Source organism: Hippocampus comes, unplaced genomic scaffold (genome assembly GCF_001891065.2).
Source record: "Hippocampus comes isolate QL1 unplaced genomic scaffold, H_comes_QL1_v1.1 scaffold7, whole genome shotgun sequence".
Classification (NCBI taxonomy): domain Eukaryota; kingdom Metazoa; phylum Chordata; class Actinopteri; order Syngnathiformes; family Syngnathidae; genus Hippocampus; species Hippocampus comes.
The window spans coordinates 7787316-7813760 of record NW_017842060.1 but is presented as its reverse complement, the minus strand read 5'-3'; the positions used below and the strand labels follow the sequence as shown (position 1 = coordinate 7813760).

General features: G+C 40.5%; 1 protein-coding gene across 3 annotated transcripts in view; it reads left to right on the top strand.

The window, feature by feature from the left end:
- The window catches only part of rab11fip4b (RAB11 family interacting protein 4 (class II) b), a 33212-nt gene extending 8461 nt beyond the window's left edge, over positions 1–24751 (top strand). The window contains exons 2-16 of one of the 3 annotated variants that reach the window (XR_002167321.1): positions 9341–9573; positions 9672–9857; positions 11190–11324; positions 12724–12759; positions 13725–13824; positions 14390–14493; positions 14592–14732; positions 14838–14919; positions 15051–15188; positions 15902–16060; positions 18006–18149; positions 18979–19771; positions 21744–22158; positions 23548–23660; positions 24409–24751. Coding sequence is in view for 1 of the 3 variants with exons in the window: in XM_019862480.1 (XP_019718039.1) it covers positions 9374–9573; positions 9672–9857; positions 11190–11324; positions 12724–12759; positions 13725–13824; positions 14390–14493; positions 14592–14732; positions 14838–14919; positions 15051–15188; positions 15902–16060; positions 18006–18149; positions 18979–19095 (1542 nt within the window). In the remaining 2 variants the exon portion in view is untranslated. Of the gene's footprint in view, positions 1–9340; positions 9574–9671; positions 9858–11189; positions 11325–12723; positions 12760–13724; positions 13825–14389; positions 14494–14591; positions 14733–14837; positions 14920–15050; positions 15189–15901; positions 16061–18005; positions 18150–18978; positions 20568–21743; positions 22159–23547; positions 23661–24408 lie in introns of those variants that run through there. The other 2 variants (XR_002167322.1, XM_019862480.1) reach the window with 2 other exon arrangements.
- The last annotated feature ends 1694 nt before the right edge of the window (positions 24752–26445 follow it).

The following is a 26445-nucleotide window of genomic DNA, read 5'->3' as shown; positions in this document are numbered from 1 at the left end:
AAATGAACGATAGCTTTCGTTGTATTGCCTCGCGCCAGGAACTTGGCTTGTCTCGAAGTACAAGGCAATAAGCTAGCTGGTGCTCCTACCGACCGGTATGGAAGAGTACTACATGATTACTCTGTCAGGCGATCGACCGCACAGGCATACATTTTGGATCATTTCCCATGGCACACCTGACAATATCTCACGGCACAGTGCACAGGTTTTGAACAACACTGATCAATCAGATCAAACCAAGGCGGGACACAGACAAATCTTGTGTCTTTACTATTCTTGGCTTTGTCTTCACTATTATTGGTCAAAATGAAAATGACCAATTGACATATTATATATCTTTAATTACGTGTGAGCGAGGATGTAAAATGGAGACTTAAAAAATGTGATTCAAATAATTTTTTTTTTCTTTCCAGGTCCCAATAAGTGAACCCGACATCAAGAAAAGAGGTGACTCAAATTAATTGTTCAATTAAGTTGTTAAATTCAATCTGAAAAAGCTAAAATGCATCTTTTTGATTTTATTTGTTCTTCTTTTTCCAGAAGTCACATTAACTTTTTCAAAAATTGCAAAGGCAAATGAAAATGTCTTGGGTAAGTGTTTTTATTTGACAATGGAATGTATCGTATGGACTGAGCTATTTCTCTTTGCAATATTCAACTTGAATGAGAGAATCTAATTTTGAATGGGATTCTCATAGGTTTTTTTTCGTAATACTGATTGTTTTTTTGTTTTTTTTTACATTTGAACTTAAAGTAATTAATCAGTCGGTCAAACTGAATTTCCACAATACATCCAATGTGTTCACAAATCTTTTGTTGTGCGGGCAACTTAGAAATCTTTTGAGACGCTCTGTTCAAATCACACTGTTTGTGTCTTCTCTGTCTGTGATTCCACAGAATCCCACCTAATACATGGGGACATTATGGTTCACACGAACAATGACGACGGTATTTTGAGGAATGCTGTCCCTTGCACCAACGCAGGCTGTAAATGGCCCAAAACTGGAAAAACAGTCAAGATACCCTACGAAATTTCCAATGAATTTAGTAAGTCATCATCACTCAGCTTTTGTTGTGATTTTCTGCCTCATCACGGGTTGCTAAAGCAAGTCACTCGCACCATTTGCTTGGCACGATTTTAACGCTGTAAATCCTTCCTGACACAACCCTGCCATTCTCACCAGGGCTTGAAACCAGCAGTGGCTTTGGGGCCCCTGCTATCTGCTGACTTCAGTGTTAAGTGTAAAAGTGATCAACGATGAAGCTTACCATAGGCCTATGTGTGCAGCATTTGGTCCTGTAAAACCAAAAACTCCAGCGAAATAAACAAAGTGACTGTGTTGAGACCAGTCACACTGCAGAAGCTACTTACAGGACAACTTTAAAGTCAGCAAAATGAACCACAAAACACACACGTAAACCCACCGAAGAAGAGTAAAAAGTAATGACAATCATTCGCCTACCTACCACAGCTGTAACTTGTTCAATACACTGTAAAACAGGATAAGAACATGTAAAACCTGAATCGACTTAACTTGTATAAGTTCAGTTAACTTATTGCAGCTTGTTCAGGATACATAACCAAGGTTATTCGAAATGTCATTTTAGAGTCGGGATGAATCTAACTCAATTATTTATCCACTTCAGAAATCAGCCTGAAATTGCAATTCATCCCTCCTGAGGAGTTACTTTGCAGAATGCCTGTGGCTTTTGCTATGTATGACACTAATGTGTCCAAGCCAGGGGTGGGCAAACATTTTGGCTCGGGGGCGACATTGATTTCTAAATTTGACAGGTGGGCCGGGTCAGCACAAGATACGGCACATATAAAAAAACTGTTGACAGTATACAAAATGTTGACAGTGCATACCAAAGATTAAAAAGCATTACCATACTTTTTTTTAATGACAAAATTGAAACAACTATGGTATATGTCCTGTATGAACGTCAGCATACAGTACAGGTATATGACAAAATATAACAAAGTTAGGACTATTTGCTACAAAATGAGACGAGTAAGAGACATGGTGACTTTCTTTCCAGTCACTCACTGTCTCGAACTTGACCTCGCCTCGATCACCACGCATGACAGCGTTGCTCAGCTGATGTCGTGCAACGAACTTTTGAAGCCAGCCACGGGACGCTTCGAAGTCTTCAATTCCCATAGCGCTATGGAACTCGCTTCCTCTCTTATTAGCGGTCCAGTTTGCGGAAAGTTTTTAGCACGATAACAGTCAACCCATTCCAGGAAAAGTTTATTTATTCGACTGTCCGTCGAGCCGCAAGTAAGTCACTCTGAGCATGGAAATAGCCAGAATCGGACTGAGCAAAAATCGCTTCCTCGTTTTTCAAAGTCTCGTCGATTTGAGTCTTTCAGACTCAAGCGTCTCGTGAATGTTTCGTACTTTGTAACCCGCTTCGTTTAATCAGACACGCTTCATTTTCTTTTCAGCGGCCATTACCTTTCCTCTTCGTTTGGATGCCATGATCTCCAGGACGTAAAAGTTTTTGCAATTCCAGTAAAACTTACTGCAATATAGAGTCACTTGCATGTCGCTGTTTTGGATCCAATGATAGAAAATAGTGGCGCGGACACACTTATGCCGAGCTACTGCGGGCTTCCGTATCGTACCCCTCCGCCCCCGCCCTCCCTGTGCTCTGCAACTTCAAGTAACTGCGCCACCTGGCGTTGAAATGCCTGTCATTACAAGTTCAAATGAAATGAATGCAATCATTCACATCGAACATTAATTGTGTACCAACTTTCGGCGGGCCGGATTAAAAAGACCAACGGGCTGGATCCGGCCCGCGGGCCGTAGGTTTCCCACCACTGATCCAAGCGAATGGGCTCTTCTTGTAATCACAAGCGGTCGCAGTGGATGACCTGTGAAATGTCGTGGGGTCCAAAAATCGACAGCAGGAATTGAACAGCACACACTTCTCAGCCACGGAGACGCTCTTGTGCACGTATTTGACAAAAAAACGAATAGTTCATGGCTGGCAAAATACAGGAGGACACCTGATTCCTCACGTTGGAAACGGAAACTCTGGTATTAATCATCGTAACATGCCTTGTGGGAGTATTCGAATTAACATTTGGTCTGAGGGAGTGACGTCATCGTTCTCAGCGCGGTGTCTCACGTCCCCGTAAACAGCAAGAGGAAAGAGAGGAAGTTGCACTTTCAAGTGGGAATAACAGACACTATTTTGAGTTTGTGCCAGCTAAAAACAAAAATATTAAGATCCGCACTCTATTCAGTCGACCCTGTTGTCAACATAGCTTTTATAAGCTGCGTCAAAAAAAAAAAAATAATAATAATAACATACCACTGCGCCTTGATTGAATGATCAGGACGCCAAGTTCTTTGGAGTGTGAACACATCCTCCCAAAAAGTCTTACTGTGCAATTCCAGAGCACAGACAACACACCCTTCCTTGTTTGACCTTCTGTCTGTTTAGTGTTACCTTCATTGGGCCTTCATTGTGTTGACATAAAGTGTCTGTGTTGTGAGTTGGGAAGCAGTCAAGAGTCTAACAGGTGTGTGCCACTTCGAGAACAAAAGGACTTAACATGAGCACAAACAAACAAACAAACACACCCACCCACCACACCCACTCACACAACCATACACACACACAAACACACACTAGACCTATGGCTTATTTCAGCTTAGACTCAGCAAAACGCACCGTTACTTCTTTGATTCTAGCCGATGGCTACGCTGCGATCAAGAGAGATTGTTGTCTGCAAGATGTAACAAAACCATGATTCTGTGCTTAGACTTGTCGTTTATTTCCTTGAAAAAGGCAAAAAAAATGCTATCTTCCAATTTACTTTTATAAGGAAAAAGTTAAATGAATGTCCAGAACAGACATTTTATCATTTTAATATTCCACTAAAATGTGACTTATTCACTTTTGATCAGTCACAAAGTTGTCAGGATGAGTTCTCACTTGAGGATGGATTTCAGGTTTTCCTTGTTTAACAGCCGCTCCGCACCCGTGGTTCTGTCAGATGTACTGTGCACCGCTCCAAAGCCTGTCCCATGCTAGCTTTGGGTGTTTTCATGACCTTTAATGATTGCAAAACAGTAAGTCCTGTCATAATAATAATGATAATAACGCATCGAAAGTGCCCATCCCACTAATAGTCACCATGCCCTCAAGGTGGTGGCGACTATTAGTGATGCGTCATCCACTTAACGCAAAAGACCAGGTTGCTATTCTCACATACCGTATGAATAAAGGATCAAATTTAGTCTACCAATTTTCCAGCGTCTCATGTAGGATCGGCGTCCTAAGCGAGGTGGAATGGTGGCAGTTTGAATTGCGGAAAACACTGAAAGGGGTGTGAAATGTTGCCACCCAAGACACACACACACCCTGTTGTGTTGAAACCAATCGTGATTATCCCACAAGTATCAGCGACGTCACACCAGATGCTGGCACAGAAGTCGCCACGCAACTAATTATGTTTTTGTCCAGGCTGTGTCCCTGTGCCGACATGTAGTTCACAAACACTGAAATGTCCTGCTTCATGAGTTTAGTCTCTGATACGCTGATTTAGCAGAAAAGCCATGTGAAAGAAGCGATGCAAACACCCCCCAAATGGCAATGTAAACAGTTGTCTGCATCCTGTATGTAAAAATGAAGCCATTTCTTCCTTTGGATTTTCCTTTTCTTACCTGAGTAAAGTTTTGGTATGAATGCCTCCTCACAGCCAGCACAAACCCCTCCCTGCGTTTTGCAACAGGCCAACATTCCTGGTAATCCAAGATGCCACCTGTGCCGCCACTGGAAACAAGCAGATGTCTGTGTAGTTGAAACCTGCGCACAGTCAACGGTACTCTTTGTATTCTTGCATGCATCTGTGGTGTGTCAGAAAAGTTCCAGCATTGGTGTAACAAAAGATAGATTTGAAATCCAGACGACAAGTTTTCCCCTTCGCTGTGGACAAGAGTAGCAACCAGCACATCTACAAAGAGATCTTGTGGCGTGCGCTTCGTTCCGTACATGCAAAGAGACAGGGCAACTCGTGGCTGCTTCGCAATGACACATCTGCTCACAATGCCCATACCTGGTCGAGAGGAGCGTTGCCGTGTCGGAGCAACCTGCCTCCTCACCTCACCTGACTTGCCTCCCTGTGATTATTTTCCTCTTTCTCAAGCTCAAGAGGGCTCATGTCGGGGACTGTTGTTGTGAAGGCGCAGATGACATCAAGATCGCTGTGATGACAAAGCTGTGACAGATTCTGGAAGTACCCTTCCAGGAGTGCATTAAGATATGAGAAGAGAAGGTTGAGAAAGTGCATCAGACTCCACGGAGATTACTTTCAAAGGGAAAAACTTGTACTATATACAAACTTTGTCGTTTGGATTTGAAATATATCTCTTTGGGACACCTGCTCTAGAACTTTTCTGACAAAAGTCCTACATCAGGATGCAGACAAAGTTTCTGTGTGGCTGTACAGTATTACCTGCCAGTTTGGGAAGGAACATTTAGATAGAGGAAGCGAGGGTCATTAAAGTTCTCACTCAGAATTGTGAGTCAACGGTTCTTCGCCGATAAAGTCAGTTTTAACAAATTCATAGTGAAATATGAGTAATGACTTCCTCTCTGGAGTGAGTGAAACCATCATGAATTCTACACTGGCTTGTAGTATGTGGAGTAATTTCGCTTTTGCAGGCTGGGTAACCCTGGATCCCTGACTTTTATGTTGAGTAACATTGCTCAAACAGGAGAGTTGTGCCGACGTCACAGACGACACAAATGTTGCCCGATTTTGAGCCGACAGACGTGTCGCAGACACACGTAGTGTCTCGTAGCCGATTTTGAGTTTTCTTGACGACACATGTCAGTCAATGGGCTGTAACCAGGTGCCCTGCATATGTAGTGTTCTGTAATAAATCGCACCACAAGAATGTGGTTTTACTGTCAATGGTCATTGATACTTTCAGTTCACTGCAGAAAATGGTTATAAGGTTATGAAAACATTAGCTTATCAAGTTTAGTTGCTATGTCAGGAATGTTGCTTTAATGTTTAATATCAAATGTATTTTCAGTATCAATACATTTTCTTTTTTGGTGAGAAATCCTCATCTCATGTTACAACTTCTAAAAATGATTCAAAGGAGACGGTGACACTGAGGATAAAGAATCACTTTTGTATGGAATGAACTTGTTGAGAGAGACAAATTATGAATCATTTAATCTGTTTGCAAATCTAATCCTTAAAGAAGAGCAATTTCACTTTCAGAATGTTGTGGCCTCCTCTTGGACCCTCTGAATGGATTTGAGATGACAGTAGTACCCACAGGCGACAGCTTGGCCTGAACATCAGAGGCGAGGCATTAAATGCACTTGTGAATATTTTGGGGTTGCCAAGTTTTAAATTGCCCGGCGGCGAAGAGGAAAGGAATGCGGGGGAAGAGAGTTACAGATGTAGAAAAGGCCCTTGCAGTCCTATATTAACATTCTGCTACATTTTCTCTCCCTTTTTATATTCTTTGTTTTCCTCTCCAGCATCCATCTGTCCATCCGCTTTCTCACTGCATATTTCAAGTAGCTCAGCCAGTTTTTCATGTGCTCTGCTGAGTCACACTGATTGCAAGCATTACGAATCCATCCAATCAATATTTTTTTTTAATGTAAGTTCATTCAAGACCACTCTTGTCAACCACCATATTTTTTGTTTCCATAAATGGCCAGGAGGTGGGTTGCCCCTCCAAAAACAAGGAAAAAAAATCTTGGGGGCAGGGAGATCAACCAAAAGGTTATTCTGCACCTGCCAGACCGTGAGAATGCAGGGGTCCAAAATATGTCTCTTTATATATATTTATTACAGCATGGACTTGTAGCAGAATTCACCACTCGCCATATGTGTTAATATCACCGCATATGCGCATGTGTGACTTGCCGACTGCAGTCACACGTTACATTTAAAAACAAATATCGGTTAGAGATTTCAAACCGTCCTTCACATCACCAATGGCACCACGTCACCACGTATTCGCGTTTTCCATCTAAAACACTTGCCTGCTTATTGCACCCAGTAACTGTTTCCTGTTGCTTTGTTAGAGCTGTTGCTAGGTCTCCCTTCTCATCAAACAATCTCCATCTGGGACATAGGTCTCACCTGGAGGCCTGCTATATGAATGTTAGGATGTTTGAGTACTAACCGTGCGCCCAAAAAGCTAATGTATCAATCTCATTTCTCATTTATTTATTTAAAAAGATACAATGGAAAATTACTCAATTTTACACATTGTAAGAGTTAGCTAAATTAAGCTCATTTTCATTGGGAGTCCTTTGGGCAGATGTAAGAGCCAAACTAAAATAAAAATCATTAAAATCAAACCTCAATTTACAAATGTACAATAGTATTACGAAAAATGTACTTCGTGTTCAAGTGATAATGCTCACAAGACTGACCCGCTCAGTGAGAACAAATTTGGCCCGACTTCTGCCACTCTTTCAGTTTTTTTGTTCAAGACATTTATATTTGTCTCCAATTTAAGTTCAGTGGGGAGAGCATTCCACAGGTTCGCTTGCTGAGAGCAAAAGCTCAACTGTCCTGAAGTTGTTCTAAAACCTTGAGCGCTCACACTTCCTAAGGCTCTGGTGGTTGGTCTACAATCCCATGTTCACTCTCTGCTCTTTCTTGTCACACATCACAAAGAGATGGCACTCAGAATGCATGACACAATGACAGTCCGCTGTTTACACAACACGGGTCACCCCCCCGGCTCTGACTGAGACTCCGATCAGCTTGCATCGGAACAAAATAGGCAGGCAGTAGAAAGCTATCAAAATAAAACCAATACCGGTACCAAACGTCATTGAACAGAAACAACTCTTCTCCTCAGGTATCGATGAGACCGTAATCTGCCATTGTTGTGACACTGAAACTGTGGTACTAGCGGATTGGATACTTGTCTTCAGCAATTCACAACTATTCAACGAAATATTTGTGTGAACTATACAACTTGGTGTCTTTGTTTAATGGAGACGCGCCCGCTGCGTCAGATACTTTTTGTAAACAGTGGTGGCAGCGCTCATGTGAAACAGGAACTGTCAGGAAAGCTGCCAGGGGAAATGTGAGCAAGAATGCTTCCTAAATTTGCAGCACATGAATTAAAAAAAAGAAAAGAAAAAAAAGTCAGCGTCTCAAAGCTTTTCAACAGTTAAGAAAAAATAGAAACTCTTTGAATGTGTGTAAACGTGCTGCTGTGCCATGTGATTATGGGCTTGTCATGTCAACCAGGAAATGTTGCTGTGTCACTGAAGTGGTATTATTTTACAGTTAATCAGCACGTGTCAACAGTTGGTTCATTTTGCACGCCATATTGAGGTGTAGCGTGTCAGACACTCATTGTTTTTTTCAGAGAAATGTCATCCTCACCGGATATTTGCAGAACAAGTGCAACTGTGATTCATTCTAATCGCAGTCAGATCGAGTACTGGATCTTCAATCAACATCCCACGGTTACAACTTTTTTTGACCGTGTTTTTGCTCTAGTTTTTACGATGCCTCACCTTTTTGTCCAACTTCCCGACATTTTTAGAGTCTCCCCTTTTTTGCAACGTGTGAATTGTTCTTGTTGGCTCTCATCACTTTCTTCACCTGCACCTCCCCCCCCCTTTGCGCTGCGGTCTTTCAGCTGCTCAGGCATGCTGGGATAAGGCTTGTTGTGTCCCACTACATTGAAACATTTGAATGCTATGTAGCAGGACCTGTGGCCCATGACCCATCAACCTTTTCACCCCTTCCTTGTTTCACGACCCCATCTTGGTCTTAAGAATATTCCCACAGGGAGGGGATTTTACTTCATGTCTAATCCTCTTTGTAACGTGATTTATAAATGTGGCCCACCCAAAACAACAATGTCCAAACTGTTTTTTTAAATTAACATACCTGCAGAAATGTGAACAAAAACAAAACAATCTCAAGAATGCAACATTGAAATAATTTGCAAAAATATCCACTGAATTAATTGTTAAACTTGATTCAGCATAATAATTAAAAATTTAGGGAGGAAAAAAATAACTTCTAATTTCACTTATTAGCGATGGTCAATTTGGCTGACAAAATAATTACAATATAAGTAATTCATATCAGTTGATATTGGTAGTTGTATACTTTTTTAAAAATCTAAAAGAAAAACACATATGTAGGGATAAAAAAGAAAAATACAATTCACACTATCTGGTATAGTAAAACAAACATTTCAAGGAATGTAAACTGTTTTTGTATATGCCATCATAATGCCATGTTGGGAAGCAAACAGTCTGATTCAAAGATCTTACACAGTATTGTCGCCCCTTTGCTATCATCCTCCAGTCCAGTGAGGACGAGCAGCACTTTCCAGCCATCATGTGCACGCGGGCTTATCCCGACGCCTTACCCAGCAGCCCGCTGTTCTCCAAAGATGTCGAGGAAGACGAGGGCAAGGAGAGAGACTCGGACAGAGACAGCGCAGTGGAAAGCACCCAAGGCTCTGACACATCGGAAGGTCCCACCAGACTAGGGGATAAAGAAGACATCTTGGGGGATCTCTTCTTCCCTGCTGAGAAGTAAGCAACATTTAATTTTGAGTGTTTCTGATTATTATGCAACATGTTTTGTCGTTTTGTTGTACCAACGTTGCATTCTTTAATTGTGTTGCCTTTAGGACAAGTGGCACAAGCAACTCTGTTATTTCTGACCTGTCGACGCGCTCCTCGGCTTCCCTGAACGAGGAGCAGTTTGAGGACTACGGCGAAGGAGGGGAGCCAGACTACGCTCCCAGCAGTCCTTCTCTCGACGACGACAACCGCATCAACGGGTACTCTGATCTTGGCTCATCTGTGTCCTCAAGGTAAGAAAGACTCAGAGACACAATGCAAAACAGTGCATGACATTTCGTGCAGGATGTTGACTCAACATATGAGACACATTTGATGAGAGACCAGTGGTATCAAGAATGTTGCCTTTACAAGCAATTAATAAAGCTCAGTTTTGACCAAGCAAACACAGTTGGAAAAAAAATCCAGAAATGGGATTGATATTCCATATTCTGCGGTGCAGAGCCGAGCAGGCAATGGGGCTTGCGAAATTCGGTGCTTGCCAGACGGTGGCCGTCTCCGTCGCCACCGGGCGGATTTCAGTCAGCCAACAAACAGTGTGTCGTCATCACCGTTTATCTCCACACAGCTGTCATGGATTCTATTCCACATGGCTGGAAGTTTGTCAGGCTGGTGAAGTGGTATTGATGTGGAGTATCGGACCACTTTTTCGAGTGAGAGTAAGAGTACACTTCACCTTCTTGTCATCCTTAGAAGTGTAAAAGGAGGAGTACCGGTAGTTTCTACCAGATTTGATATATGCTCCTTGGACTCTAAGTACCTGGCCCAGAGCTTTGGAGCTCTTGCCCCGCGGACTACATCAATATTCACCAGCGGCTTTTGTTTAATGCGATTAAGCCTCATGACTGATAAAGTGGGGAAAGCTGCTCAGTAGTTTTTCCACACATACCAAGCAGACAAAACTTATAAAATGAACTGACTAAGAGAGATTTATATTCTAAATGAGGGCCAGATCAAGGAGAAGTCTGAGATTGCACATCAGGGGGGCCCGAGAAGCAATTTTAAATAAGTGTGGTTTAGTGGAAAGTAGGTTAAAGGTACAGTCGAGAACAAGGCTGAACAATATGCCAAAAAACTGCTCTAGACACGGTACAAGTTTAACATCCAAATGAAAAAGAAATGCACAGCATTTGTTTGTGGTTTTACATTGTAGCAGCCTTTGGTTCTTGACTAAAGAAAAAAAGAAGGAGCCCGGTTTCCGGGGTCTACATTTCATGAAATGCAACTCGACAAGAAGACATGAAGTAGATGATTACAGCTTAGACTGCAGTCTAGACAACACACCTGTCACGATTGAATTATTTTTCAAAGAGATACACCCTAACATCAAGGAACTGTAATTACAGGCAAGGTATGGAAAGACAATTATCAGTATATGTATACTGTATATGTATAGTGGGTGTGTACGAGGTTTCCCTGATGTTTATTCACATTACATCACATGACTCAGCTTTTGAACTCACAAGACAAAGGTTACAATTACATGTACATGGCGGGGACTCTGTCAGATCCGTGTGCCTCTTCAGGCTGCCGAGATTCCCTTCTGTTTGTCTATGTGTCAACAGTGCGGGCCAGACACCTCGGAAGGTACGTCAACAGTACCCTGGTGAGATGGTGGATGTCTACTGTTCTCAGTGCAGCAAAAAAGTCAACCTGCTCAATGACCTGGAAGCACGTCTCAAGAATCTCAAGGCCAACAGGTGGAATGTTACTCTGTCATATTTACAATTTGTGCAATGTCCCTCTTGTAGGCTCACACGATACAGTCTATGATGGGCTTAGTTAACTCACTGAACACAACTGGCCTACTGGAAGACTTTCAGCTTAATCGAGAATGCAGAGAATAAAATGTAGCAGTCAGATGACTGCAATTAAGTAAGGTAGCAGATTTAATTTCGTACATTCAATGTCATTTAAAAGATCATTTTTACTTTAAGATGATCTTATAATTGAAAAATAACCCCTTGGTACACAACAGTTGTATCTCAATAAAAGAGAATATAGATCTGAAAATTCATTTAATTCGATAGTCCCACTCAAAAAGTGAAACTCATAGTGATTCGGTAAACACAGAGGAACATACACTGTACGTCCCTGAAGACCCTCTACGAAAAACCTTTTTATTTCTTGTAATGTTCACAATTATCACGGAAGTAGAATTTAGGCTTCGTTAGCTGAAATCATATACAGTATAAATAAATAACATCATGACATATTTCACCGTGCGTGAAGTGATTCCACACAAGTTTGACTTAGAATTGAGCCACTGAAATAAATGAACTCTCCCGCCCCCATATTATAATTGACCTAATATTAAATAAATTACATTTTCCGTGATATTGTAAATGATTGAGAGCAGTACACTGTTTACAGTGCAATGAACAATTGGAGGATGCCTGATCATACATCTTGGGGTCGTCCGTATCTAGTTACATATGACAGAAACATTGTTCTTGACACACACCCACTCACACATCCAAATGTAAAGACTTAATTGGTTCTTACGTAAGGCTTTCATTCCCGCACTTAGCTCATCAAGCATTGCAGCAGGGAATCTATTAATGGAAACGCAATCCAGGATGACTCTTAATAGTCGTACCTGCCTGCACTCATTCATCTTGAATTCTGTGTGGGACACATAGCTGACTTGGCAGAAAACGGGTTTAATCCAGCACAATGCTTCATGCTTTTGCCTTGTAAATAACACAGTGGTCATGGGCAGAAAAAGATGGGAATAAGAAGGAAAATGGATCAGTTGGAGATATTTAAATGCTATGAGCTTGGTGGCATTGTAAGCCTCAGCATGTGTTGTTAATGTAACTAAAGCGGTCACATTGTCGAGCAGATACATTTAGTATGTTGCATCTTGGTCATTTCGAAGATGGACTTAGATGAGGTAAACATTCATGAAGTTGTAAGGTCCTTTTTTTTCTGAGGTGATTTCCATCCCATGAACAAATAAGGGTAGACAATTTATTTTTTGTCTCCTACATCTTCAAAGACCCAGCTGCTGTTTTTTTCCCACTGCCTTGTTGAACTAGGAGACATCTCCATGGAAATTCACTGATAAAACTCTCTCTCACATTTTTTTGGGTGCAGCCCCAACAGGAAAATCTCCAGTACAGCATTTGGGAGGTAAGAAACACGCTGTGTTCATGGCTTTCCGTCTTTGTGGGGATCCGTGTTTGTCTTTGAGGACTTTTGAGGGCAAAACTGCATTGCATCGTACTGAGACCTGTTCTAATACCTTCTCATATAAGACAGCCAAAATATTAGAAATGCCTCTCAGTATGGGTCTTCTGATCTTCTGGAAAAGGTTACTTCTTAGTGTTTGCCTTCAACCCTATGTTAGCGTTAAAGCAAGACGAGTTTATTTAGTCCAACAAATAGCAAAGGCAAGAAAAGTTTGCTCATGGTTTCCCTACACGGCAGATAACCACAGCATTTACAACTTCCCCATTTCTCGGCTCCCTCGTGCAGTGTTGTCCTTAAACAGTCATAGTTAATAACTAACTGCTTATTCCCATAAAAGCATACACATCTCTAACAGAACGTGCTGTAAAATCATTGCTCTGGGCTGCACGGTCTGTTGGTCTGCGAGATGTTTTGTATCCCTTTTTCCAGCCGCACCAAATGAGTTATGGTGACAGAGTGAAAATGGCCTGTCAGAGCTGAGCTATGTATTCAATATAGCATTTGATGCCTGCACTGTCCTCTCTTTCTTTCACTCTCTCTCGATCTATCTCTCTTTCTGTCTGCGTTGCTTCCGTCTTTTGCTTGTATTGCCCTCATTATCTGTTCCTCCTTTTGAGTTTCCCTAAAAATGAGAGGCCACTGTTGTCCTTTATCAGCTTGAATAACACAACTGAAATGCCATATTATTGACATAAAAAAAAAAAAAAATGCTTTTTTACAAACATGCTAAAACCAACGTGTGCTATTTTAATTCTGTTTGCATTTTCTCCAGTTGACATTGGCCTCGGGGATAGTCCTCGATCATTCTGCCTTCCTTGGAGAGATTTTTGTCCTACCCTGCACTTTTTGTTCCAGTCATGCAAACACACTAACGAGAGCTGCTATGTAACACTGTGTTTGATCAGGCAGCTGCTCCACAACAGCAACTTGAGTAGCAGCAACGGAAGCACTGAAGACCTTTTCCGAGATAGCATCGACTCTTGTGACATCGACATCAATGAGAAGGTATGCCCATTTTGTTTTTTTGTTTTTTGACTCCTTTGCTTGCTCTTACATTTGTAAGATCTACTTTACTTTATGTTACTGTCAATGAAAAGTATATCACGATAAAAGCATTTCATATTGGTCGCTATCTATTTATTTATTTACTATTGAAAATAATGACTAACAAAAAGGCTGAATTTAGATCATTTTATTTTAACATCATAATCTCTCACAAGCAGTCAACGTAACGATGAAAAAATCAAATAAACTGGTCACTATAAAGATTAAATAAACACTTTTCAAAACATAATATGCTTAATCAGGCTAGACGATATGGCTGGAAAATATGGACCACAATAGAAGTATTTCTTATCAGCCAGTATTGATAATTATTGGTGGAATAGGTCCATATACACGGTCACATTTACATGGTCAAAATAAGAGTTTTCAATTAATGTGTTCAGAATGCGGAAGGAAAGCTTTCAGCTGACCACGGTTTTTGAGTGTGAACTCTTGATTGGTTGACGACTAGCCAATGAATGCCTTATAGGTTTGTTGTGTTCATCAAGCTCTCTGTCTTTGCCAGGTGAACTTATTGGAAAAGAAAGTTGCAGAACTAGAGAATGAAATTTTGTTGAACGGTGATCTGAAGTCCAAATTGAAGCAGGATAACACTCATTTAGTACACAGGTATGGTCCAAAACTATGTGCCACAAATTCACAAGCTTTTTGTCAATTGCCAGTGTTTGGTGTAGGAATAATATTAATTTTTATTTCAATAATTAAAGAGTTAATGAGCTGGAGGAGCAGCTGAAAGACCAGGAGGCCCGCGAGCACCAAAATCTGCAGGGGGAGTTGAAACGACACCGAGAGGCCTTCGGCAAGATGGAGAAAGACAAAAACACACAGATTGAGCTGCTGAACAGCCGGTGAGAAATTCACACAAGCATTTAGTTATAAGAGGTACATTTCTAGTTTAATGACCCCGTCCTTTTGCTGATGAACTGGTGATTGTATGTGTTTTCTACTTTTAGACTAAAGCAGCTGGAGGATGAGAAAAATGAAATACATGCTAGCATGTGCAGACTCAAGACGCAGACAGAAAAATTGGACAAGGTGCCCCACAATTTATGTATATTGGATGAGCTCGAACTGCTCATAGAAATGTCTTTTTTTTTCCCCCCGATAGTACCGGTCTTTTTTCCTATAACCGCAAAAATAGACCAAAATTTACGTTGTGTGCTCAGGAGAAGCAAAGGATGACAGATAAACTGGAGGACACCAGTTTGCGATTGAAGGATGAGATGGACCTTTACAGGAAAATGATGGACAAACTGCGACAGAGCAAACAGCAGTTCCAGCAAGAGAAAGAAGCCATGCAGGAGGTACCATTAAATTCCATCAATCAGACTGCCTGTCAGAGACAGTACCACTGACAATATATACAATCTAAAACAGTTGGGTCAAAAGTAATTAACGTTGGGTTAAATTTGATCCAAATACTGGGTTAAAAAAGGGCCGACCCACACTTGGCTTAATTTGAGCCCAAAAATTGGATTATTCCATTTTGACCCAACTTTTAGGGTTAAATGACAAGAACAAATTGGGTCAAAAGAATGCAAAAAATAGGGTTATTTCAAGATGACCCACATTTCAGGGTTAAATGAATATATTAAATTGTGTCAAAACCGTGCAGTTATTCATTTATTTATATTTACCCAACTCTGATTTAAAACAATAACCTGAATTTGGCAAATTGAGCAAAGTGGCATTCCATCCCAGTAATTTCCATTATCGAGTTATTTAGCTCAATAATGGTAGCTAGGTACAGTAGGTAGCTAGCTACCTATCTAGTTACCTAGCTATGTAGCTGGCCTCCAGTCAGATTTGATCGGTTGATTTTTGACCCAACGAAAACATTACAGGCATATAACCCAGTAAATGTTTAATTTGAACTAACAATTTGATTGCGTTGGTAAAAAATAACCCAAAATTTTGACCCAACACAAACAACCCAAAAATTGAGTTCATGAAAAAACTCAGTAATCTGTTTTTAGAGTGTAGCATGACTTCCTATATGTTGACACCTTTTGTGCAGCTGATTGAAGACCTGCGGCGAGAGCTGGAGCACTTGCAGCTCTTCAAGCTGGAGGCAGAGAAGCCCGGACGAGGGCGCAGCTCAACTTCCAGTCTGTCCGAGTATAACAGTCGGACCAGAGAGATGGAGCTGGAGTACGAGGTCAAGAGGCTCAAGCAGGTACTTTTTAACGCATTGTCAAAACTATGTATCACCTGGTGTAAGACATGTAATTATCATCCATATTTAATTACAGTCAGTGAATTTTACCTCTGGATAAATAGTCTCTTTCTGTTGCCCTGTCTAATCTATTGTATCTATTTAAAAGTATCAAGTTTGAAACAGTGATCATACACTTTCAGTACTAATCCACTGTATTGTGGTGATGTGAGGCCTCTTTCAGGATGCAGTGCAATCTCTTGGATGCACGGTGATGAGAGGTCTCTAAGTGAGCGTTATTGTTTTTAATTAAGCATTGCATAATGATCTACCACAGTGTTTCCACAACTTTGATTGAGCCAAAGCACATATTTTACATTAAAAAAATTTCACAGCTCACCACCAAACAGAAATATCCCAAAAAGTAAATCTAACAAAATAATGATGATGTCTCAATTTACTCACTGGTTTACAAATTTGATTAATATTAGTCACACAGTCCATCCAGGAATCTAATGTACATTTTAATGGACCTTTCGTCTGTCCCTTAATTTCCCATAATCACGTATCTTGTTGAGGGAACCCCTGCACCATCAGTGACTTAATGCTCATTTGAGTACCGGTAATCGAATTATTTGACACAGCAATGCTAGAAAATAACACATCACCTTATTATTATTTTTTTTATATCGATAAAACCAAGGGATCAACTCCTGAAATTTGAATTTCATACCTTACAAATAGCGTAGTTTATAACTTCTTAATGTTCTTTCCCAGACAGCAACCTAGTTGAGAGTAAATTTTAATTACTGGTACTTCTGGTTGCAAAAGTAGCACACTCCAGTTTGATTCAGTTGCTTCCATACGTGATTAATCAACAATCAATTTCAAGGAATTCTTAACGATAAATAATCATTAAATCATTAAAAATCAATTTCAAGGAATTCTTAACGATAAATAATCAAATAATCATTAAAAATTAAAGTAGATACACTTGTGTAGATACAATATTACATTTAACTTTGTAGATTTCTATAACCCTTGATCATCCTGTGAACAGCACTTGAATCATTTAAGCTAGGCAGGCCAGTGAGTTTTTTTTTGTTGTTTTTTTTTTCTGAATGAAGGTACATCCTGAAATGTGTTGTGTTCTTGAGTTTCAAAATTGTGACGTATTGTTTGCTGTATGAGCGAAGTGTACAGACCTGCTGTTCAGTAAACATTGACAGGACGTGTTTTCAGATCTCCCCATGATTAGCTTTGTACAGGTGTTACACTGGTGAATTTCTTGATCAGCTTTGTCTGCTACCTGCATTTACTATTTTTGTATTCATTATGTTGACTTTGTGACTTCATAATTATGGTATGTTTTCGACAAACAAGGGCCACTTGGATTGGGGGGAAAAAAAAACTCACCTACCTAAGTGTCTCATCGGAAAAACCCATTATCGCATACTATCCTGTTCTCTTGTGAAAACGTGTAAACTTTGTGTGTGTACACGGCAATTTATGTCCCAGGACTTTCTTCCCCCTGAATTTCAGCAGCTGAGGTTGTCGGGGGCAATGCGCCGTCCCGGTTCGATGGTAAAATTGCTTCCTGAACCCTCCATTCGACATTAACCACTAATCTCAGTGGAGTAGAATGAACATGTCCCCAGCTGACCTGAGCTCAGAGCTGCATTCCCCTTACTAATGAGAAAGTAAAGCATACAAGAAAAAGCAAACTCACTTGCTGGTCAGTGGTCTGCTCAAGGTCATCATGAAGCTTTTTTATAACACTCATCACCTACTTAATGCCCTGTAGGTATTGACTGTCTTAAAAGATGTGCACCGCTGCCTTTGATGCAGGACGGCCAAGCAAGTGCAAGCAACTTTGCGTGAGGCTTTGCAGTAGCCGCTTTCTTTCAACTACATCCCTGTGACCCGAATACTTACCGCTTCCTCGTCTCTAATTGCCTTTTCCCAGGAGAACCAGAGGCTGAAGGAGCAGAACGACGAGCTGAACGGTCAGATTCTCAGCCTGAGCCTGTACGAAGCCAAGAATTTGTGCGCCACGCAGACCAAGGCGCAGTCTCTGGCTGCCGAGATAGATAATGCTTCCAGAGACGAGGTAATATTCATAAAACGGCGTGTGATGATAAAGTATGTCCGGAAAGTATTCACAGTGCTTCACATATTCTGCATTTCATTATGTGAGAGTCTTATTTCAAAATGAATTAAATTCATTTTTTCCCTCAGAATTCCGCAGACATGAAATATATATTTTTTAAATTTTGGCCAATTTAGAAAAAATTTAAAAACTAATCAAATACATATTTGTGCATACAGTGAGTATTCAGAGATGAAGTTCAATACTTTATTGATGCATCTTTGGCAACAATCAAAGCTTAGGGTTTTTTTTTTGGGGGGGGGGGTTATGCCACAAGTATGGCGGACCTAATTTTGGGTAGAATTTTGAGGAGGAAAAAAAAAAGATTTACATTTTGTGATAAGGCTGTCACATAAAAAGTAGGCACCAGGAATACTTTTCGAATGCAATGTACAGTATGTTTGGAATCCGACACAATTTTATGGTTTATGTTTGTGTATGTCAAAGCACAAATTTACAGTCGAGTGACTTGTTCCGCATTTAATGTGGTGCGTTTCTACTATTTTGGAAAATGGACCGCTCAAAACTGAGGCGACCTGAGCCAAGCCATTACTGTGCAGTGGAGAGCAGCAATGGATGAGTCAGTGCAGTACTGCACTGCCTGACATCTTTCCTCATCTGAGTCAATAGTGCAGCGATTATGCAATATGGAGATCATCACTCGGTCTATTTCTGGCACATCACTGACTTGTCACGGCTAAACCTGAATGAAAAGGACAAGCAATCGTGGCATTTTTATCTGTCAAACAGTTCTTTATAAATGTATGGTCTTGTGCTACTATTTCCCCAGTTAATGGAAGCCCTGAAGGAGCAGGAGGAAATCAACATGCGGCTGCGGCAGTACATGGACAAAATCATTCTAGCCATCCTCGATCACAACCCATCCATCCTGGAGATTAAGAATTAGCAGGGACTCTGTGTCTGAAGAGACTGTGTGGAACATTAGACACCCTGTTATGGAACACAAACAACTGGAATATCCCCCCTGCTGTTTGTGGATGAAAAACATGGACATACAGAAAGGGGAGTCACTCACTGCTTCTGCTGCTGTGACTCTTGAACGGCATCTGTCCTTTTTCTACTATGTCTGTTTTTTGGGGATTGAACAATATTCGGACTATTTGCATACTGGTATGAAAACTGGAACTGCACATAGACATATTTTGTTGTCATCATATTGAAGGGACAGTTCGCTCAGTGTAGGCCAATAGTTCAGCACTGTGAGACATATGGCCAGTGTACCATCATCTGATCTTTAAAGTGGCTACATTTTGAGTCATGGAGGTGGTGGGGAAAAAATGTGAGTGAGATGTTTGGTACCTGCACGTCTTAAGAGTGGGTTGTGAAATGTGACAACGGTGGTCAGAGAGGACTTTAGAGTAAAATGGGTCATGTACCCAAACAGAAGAGGGTTTTGGTGAAGTTAATGCTTATGATTGCTCTCGAGAACGTCTTCCAGAAACCTTGCAATGACACATGCTATCACTCACTTTAGGGAGAGGAAAGCGCAGTTACCCAAGGAGTTTCTTTAACCTGGAATTTACGTCAATGCAATGCTCTAGCATTTCCCCAATGCTTGAAAGGTACACTAGCAATAATAAGCTCAACATAAATGTGACATGGTGAAATGATTGTGACTATTTTTGTGTTGGCACTGTGGAGTGGTACTAAAAACAAAAAGACTTCACAGCCCAAATGGTTGTCTGAAATTTTATTATAGTGTAAATATCATGAATGTACATGTTGATATATGAGAAGGGATAAGAATATGCTGTACTATGTAATTAACTGAAACTTGAGTTTTGCTTCCTTGCACAAAAAAAAAACAAAAAAAACAGTTTGTTTCCCTCTGCATGGTTTATACATTCTGTCTGTGCCTTGGGAGGACGGTTTTGAGAAGGGTAAGTTATATGTCTTAATCATTTTCCTAACTTCTAAATGTTATAATTATGTGACCATTTGTAAACATGTGCTACCGGCTAGTCATTTTCGGGAAATCTATTTTCTACAGATCTTATCATGAAAGAACATGCAATGGCTGCACTGTAAGTGTCCTATTAGTAAAAGCATAGCACAATGCATTGTGTAGTACCCCAGCAAAGGTTAAAGTTTTTGTTAATTATAAAGATTGTGTAATACTGTGGGCGAATGATTTTGTTGCATTTCTACATTTACTTTTGCTCACAGAAAGTCCATACTAATTTAAATTTGCTTTATGATAAGTAAACAGTCTTCCTTATCTGAGCACAGTGGTGACTCGAGCATAATCAACATCTACAAATGCCTGCTTTTTTTGTGTCTTGCTGAACAAATGGTTTCACTTGGGCTGTTTGTACCATTCTGGAATAAATTAAAGGATCACTTGGAGCTAGCAAAATATATCACATATCTGTGCATTTTTTCTCCTTCTGTATTACTTAAATGTATTTAAAACACCGCGATTCTCAAATGGGGGTACGTGTACCGCTGGGGAAATGTGAAGTCACCTTCGGGGGTAAGTGAGATTTTTAAAATAAATTTAAAAAGTCGAATGAGAAAAGCAAGCAGAAGTGCCATTTCCCGCTCTGAAACTACAAATATGGCACCTCGTTCTCAGACCTCTGGCGCCAGCTAGTGTCGGATTTCCTATTCCAGGTGGAGACTGGTCGATTAAGAATCGATAACGGCAGAATTGTAGTTGGACTTCTTAGCCAACAGCACAGGTGAGACATGGTGTAGTTAGAATGAAGCTAATGTAGCGTCAAAACAACGCCGACGTTAACGTTATTCCACCCACTTTCTCGTTTTGATTTTATATTAATCGCAAATGTATGCACGTCAATTGCTCGGCTAAAATTAGCTTAGCCTCTTACAGCCAGGTATCGCTATTGGTTTATGAAACGCAGCACGTCGATAAACAAAGAAAAACATAAAAAATCCGATACATTTGGGACGTTTGTTGGTAAATGTATGTGTGTGTACTGTTTTTTGAAGTGCCAGATGTTATAAGTAGCAAGTCTTGTTAAAATGCATGCATTCAACTTGTATGTATGTTGTGTGACCGATACCTGGATTATCTTTTCAAGACAACTCAGTGAGTAGCATTCACCTTTGATAAATGTTGAGAAAGTTCTAATAATAAAGTACATTCATGCTAAGTCAATGGGGGTCGGGAATTTAGGTTTGACATTTTTTTTTTGTTGAATCCGACATGGTTCCTGCACATCCTTAAAACGTCTTAAAAGACATTAAAACGTCTTCAATCATTTTTTTCAAACGTCTTCAAAAATGTCACATGATTGTATGATTGTGAGTAGTCTCAAATCTTAAATTAAGATTCTTCAAACAAAATTTACTGGACAGCTGGTAATGGCACACAATATTGATTGTGGAACCAGTTTTAGTTGGTGCTCGTGACAGCAGATGCATGTCATTTATGTACTGTAGTAACTTTAGACAACATGAGACATTAAGAACATTCTGAAGTCGGTCCGAACCGTGAGTGTTGAAAGTTATTTATTTATTTATTTTTAATTTTGGGTCATCTCAACACCAAGCTACTTTGTGTTTTCGTAGGTTTCAAGATGTCTCGGTGTTATACAGATTTTCGGGATGGAACAAAAGAAGCTCATGATAACACATGTAGTACCAATGGTCCTAATGCTCCGGTTCCGTGTCTGCTTAAAGATCCGACTGCGTCTGTCGGCAACCCATCTGCCACCACTAGAACCAGCATTTGCACAAAAACAGTCAAGCTAAATGTTACCAAGCCACCCCATACTGTTAACGGATACTTGAACAATGTTAAGGACAAGGCTACCAATGCAGCACCTCCAAGGACTAAAAGGAAACAACGAAGGACAATTTCAGCTACAGCTGGTATCTTGGTAAATCACACTGCCAGTGAACCCCACGTGTTGGCCACCTCTGAGCAAGCACCAAAAGAACCTGGCCTGCCTGTGACAACCAGAATGAAAAATAAGAGATGCAGGTAGGGCTGATCGATGTATTGTTTCCTGATTGAAAACTGCATATCAAGTGATCGCCAAAGCCAATGTATTTTGAAATGGCTTCAGCATAACCAGAAGTTTAAATTCGGGGATTGAATCCCTGGGGGGGGGGGGCATTTCGGTTATTTGGGAGTATTTTGGATTTGAGGCTGCAGATCTCAGAGATGTAAAGTGTGCCGATTTCTCTGTATTTTGTTAAAATGTTAACATATGTTCCATTGTGGCGCTTGAATTGAAAATTTTCAGTGGAGAAAATATTGTGCACTAAGTTCACCTAGGCAGGACATTGTCTAACATGAAATCTAATACTTGTTTATATTGTTATTTGGAAGTGTGGGCTATTTTATTCGCTATGTCGTGACCCTAACGTAGCCTTGGAGATGGTAACACACCAGTCATTTTTCTATCACTTCATCTATGTACCTCACTCACCAGGCATGACCATTCAACCCAGACTTGATCCAAATATTACATTAGTACAGTCATCCTCAAATAGTGGGGTCGGTGAGCAACATTTTTTTTTTCCTTGCCCTACTTGAATAAAGTCTAATCGAACATCCACAACAGTAGGTGGCAATGAAAATATGCATATTTAATTGCAATTACAATATTTAGGAGGGAAAAAAGTTGTCAAAACTGTTCAGCCCGAATCAAAAACCCAGTTGTAAATTTGCTCCCCACGAACAATGAAACTGCGAGAACAAAACACAACTGCCTAAAATGTGGTCCTTCCACGTTCTTCTTCTGTGGTGTTTATTGGTGGTTGGCAAAACGTCTTAATTGTGTGTTGACACTCGCAACTGATTGCCTCTCCACTGCAAAGGGTTGCAAATTAATGGTGGCCTGATGTTATGATGATTGCTGCTGACCTCTAGTGGTGGGGGTCTGAAGCGCACTCATTTCTCAGATTTTTGCTCATTATGTGGGACAAAAATTGGCCAACCAATAGCTTGTATCTCGAAAAACTCTTTAATCCCCTGACTCACGGCACCAATGTATCTGAAAGCATAATATTGAAGAGTATAATTTAGGCCTTTTATTTTTTGGAAGTCGAGTTGGATAATCAGTTGTTCTAAGTCAGCCACATACTGTATGTTTGCTTGGGCTGGCTGTGCCTCTTTGTACTGTATCATGATGTGATAAAACGTATTCCTTCCTTTAAAAATATGAGCAGATCAATCCATGCCACAAGCATCCACAAACTACTCCCCAAAAAGTACCTGTAGTATTGTTAAATATCAAAAACAGGTCATGCAATGACAAAAATCACTTCTTTTGCACATAAACATTTTAGCCAGTTAATGTCCTCCTCACCGTGTATTAGGATTGTCAACAGAAATCTTACAGTAGTAATCAGTCGATCTTTATAGAGGCACAAAATCTGCACGTCCCAAGAAGCCAACTTTGCAGCTACTGGAGGAGGAAGACTGGGAAAAAGAATGTGAAGACAACTTGGAAAAGACATGTGCAGTCCAACCTTATGGTAAAGAATGTTTTCTCTTTATACTGTATTAATGTCTACCTCTCTGGTATTTGTAGATCCTCAAACAGCCTCACATTAACAATGTCGGATTCTGTATTTGAGTCTTTTTGTTCTTGGTTGGTGTTAATTGTTAACCCGTTTAAGTTTCCTCATCACACGATAGTCGGACGTTTGAGTGTACCCGCCACGCTAAATCTAGACAGGTTTGCTAAATGGTTATCAGCAATGGTAAGGTGAAATCATCCCCTTTTTTTTCTTTATGCAAAATGCGTAAATGGCAGGACCTTGTTGCAGGGTGTGTCGATGATGTCTTTTGTTTTGCACAAGAGCTATCAAAGATGACGACGTCCAATGCTAAGGCATTTTCTTCTTTGCATATGCGTATATCAGATCATATTTGTATAAATTCCTGATCTATATATGTACCGCATTTAACTTTTGTCCAAAGAAAGAAAATCCAATTTTAGCAAGTTCAGTTTCAAACCCTTATGTGATGTCATCGCACCATTCACAGGATGCCCGCTAACCTGGCACAGCAGGTTAACTTTCGCGTGCATGTTTTCGTGGAATGCGGTACAAAACCCATGCAAGCGCGGGGGAGAACATGCAAACCCCACACAGGGAAGGCCTGAGCATGGATTCTATTCGCAAACCTTAGACCTGAGAGTTGAATATATGCTAACCACTCGGTCACCATGCCACCCAGTCCTCCAACAACTGTTTCAAAAATATTTTGTGCTCCTTCTAGGTCCAGAAGATGTATTTGCGATTGCTTTTGAGGGTTTAACACTGGAACAGCGGGGCGACATGCCTTACGCAGCCAGTTACAGTCCAGCTGCTCACCACGCACGCCCACTCCTGTTGTCCTGCTCCATCATCGCTGTTGAGCCTGAACAGTTTGCTGATGCTTAAATCCGCATTTTGCTCCCACCTTGATTCATTACAGTAAAATTTATTCATCCTTATTGGGAGTTAGGAAGATTAAGGTTCATTTGTAAAATACTACAAACATCAGTTATGTTAGCATCTATGTAATTCATTTAAAAAAAACGCATAGGAGATATTTTGCGGTAGCTTTTATTTCTTGTTTTTACATTCCGGTTTTATATTTGTTTATGTTGTGCACTGTATATGTTGTCATGTTTTTGTAAACCAAATGTTGTTGGTTTTATTCAGTTTTGGAAACATCGTAGTGTAAGTGCTTTTAATTTTCACTTCTAATTGTTGTACTTGGAATTTGAATGTTGAGTTTTTATCTGAATTTGAATTCTGTCTGTGTACAATCAATTTGACTTGCATAACACCCGCATTTGTGATACAACTAATTTACACATGAATGGCTTCTGACGCTCTTGTGCCGTTTCATAACTCCAATAAATCGAATGTTCTGAAGCTCAAACTTCGCTTTATTTTAACCACCACTTGGTCTCCAATCGCCGAGTTGGAACCGGAGTGTTTTGCTGCAGCCATGACATTGTTTGGCCACTTGGTGGTGCAGTTGTTGCAGCTTCTTGTCATTCCCTTGCTGCAACCGGAGTTGAATGAGTTCATTTCCAATCGACTCCCTTGCTTCGTGAGTGTATTTCTCCCTGGAGTTTCATTCAAGAAGCACTTAATGCAGGCGACGCAACCGCTGTCGTGCCAATAAGGGTGTTTTTATTGTATGAAAAACCCTTGAAGTCCACAATTGTCATGTTTATTTAATGGCGAAATCAACGGCCTTGTTCTGTTGTTGGAATTTTTCTTCGGTGTTAGGCACATCTAAGTGTAGCTATCTCACATTTAAGTGCACGTTTTCATCAAATTGTACTGAATTTAAAAATATATGATTTGCGCCGTTCAAGTTAGAGAAACACCACTCTGTCCAGGACAAAAAAAAAAAAAATTGTATACGATATGACAAAGGCCTGAACAATGACAAAATGGAAGGGGGGGGGGCATTTCATTCTTAACACCTTAACACTAATAATACTTTTAAGTTTTAAAATGGTACAATTAAGTCAAGAAATGTGCCAAACCACGATGACAAAGGTCATTTTTATCAGTACCTGCAGTACCTTGATCAAGTCTGCCTTGATTAGTTTGAGTCTCCCAGGAGCCATTTTCATTGAGGCGTTATTAGAAGATAAATTAACGTTAGTTAAAAAAGAAAAATAAGACAGACTTATCTGTATGTTAATGCCACAACCTTGTGCATGCTGTGGAATACCAGTGGACATTCCCAGATGTCAACAATATACACTTCAATTTCTAGTTGAGCTTGTGTGTGTGTGTGTGTGTGTGTGTGTGTGTGTGTGTGTGTGTGTGTGTGTGTGTGTGTGTGTGTGTGTGTGTGTGCGTGCGTGTGCGTACGTGTGCGTGTTGCACTGCCAGCCGCACAGTTTTTGTTCATGACGTTCGGAGAGGCAAAGCTGCAGGGCTTCAACGCCACTTCCCTTAGATGTGACTCACCAACATTTATTTGATTCATCTGGTTCCTGTGAGAGCTGTCAAGTAGCGTCTTTATTGATCGGGCGGCGGGAGACGGACTTGTCAGCTTTGGCGCGGGACGCAGGCTTGTGGTCATTGTGACTTCCTGAAGTCAGTTTTGGCAAACACATGGCCGTCACTATCACCCTAAGTTACTTTTGATGTGTAGTCAGATGTGCCTTCCAGATGGTGATGTTCAGCATGTAAATGAATCATCTTGAATGCCATCAGCATGCTTGACTCATCATTCAAATTCTAACACTGATGTTTTGTTTGGCGAGTGAATACAAATTCACAGATTTTGCATATGAATACT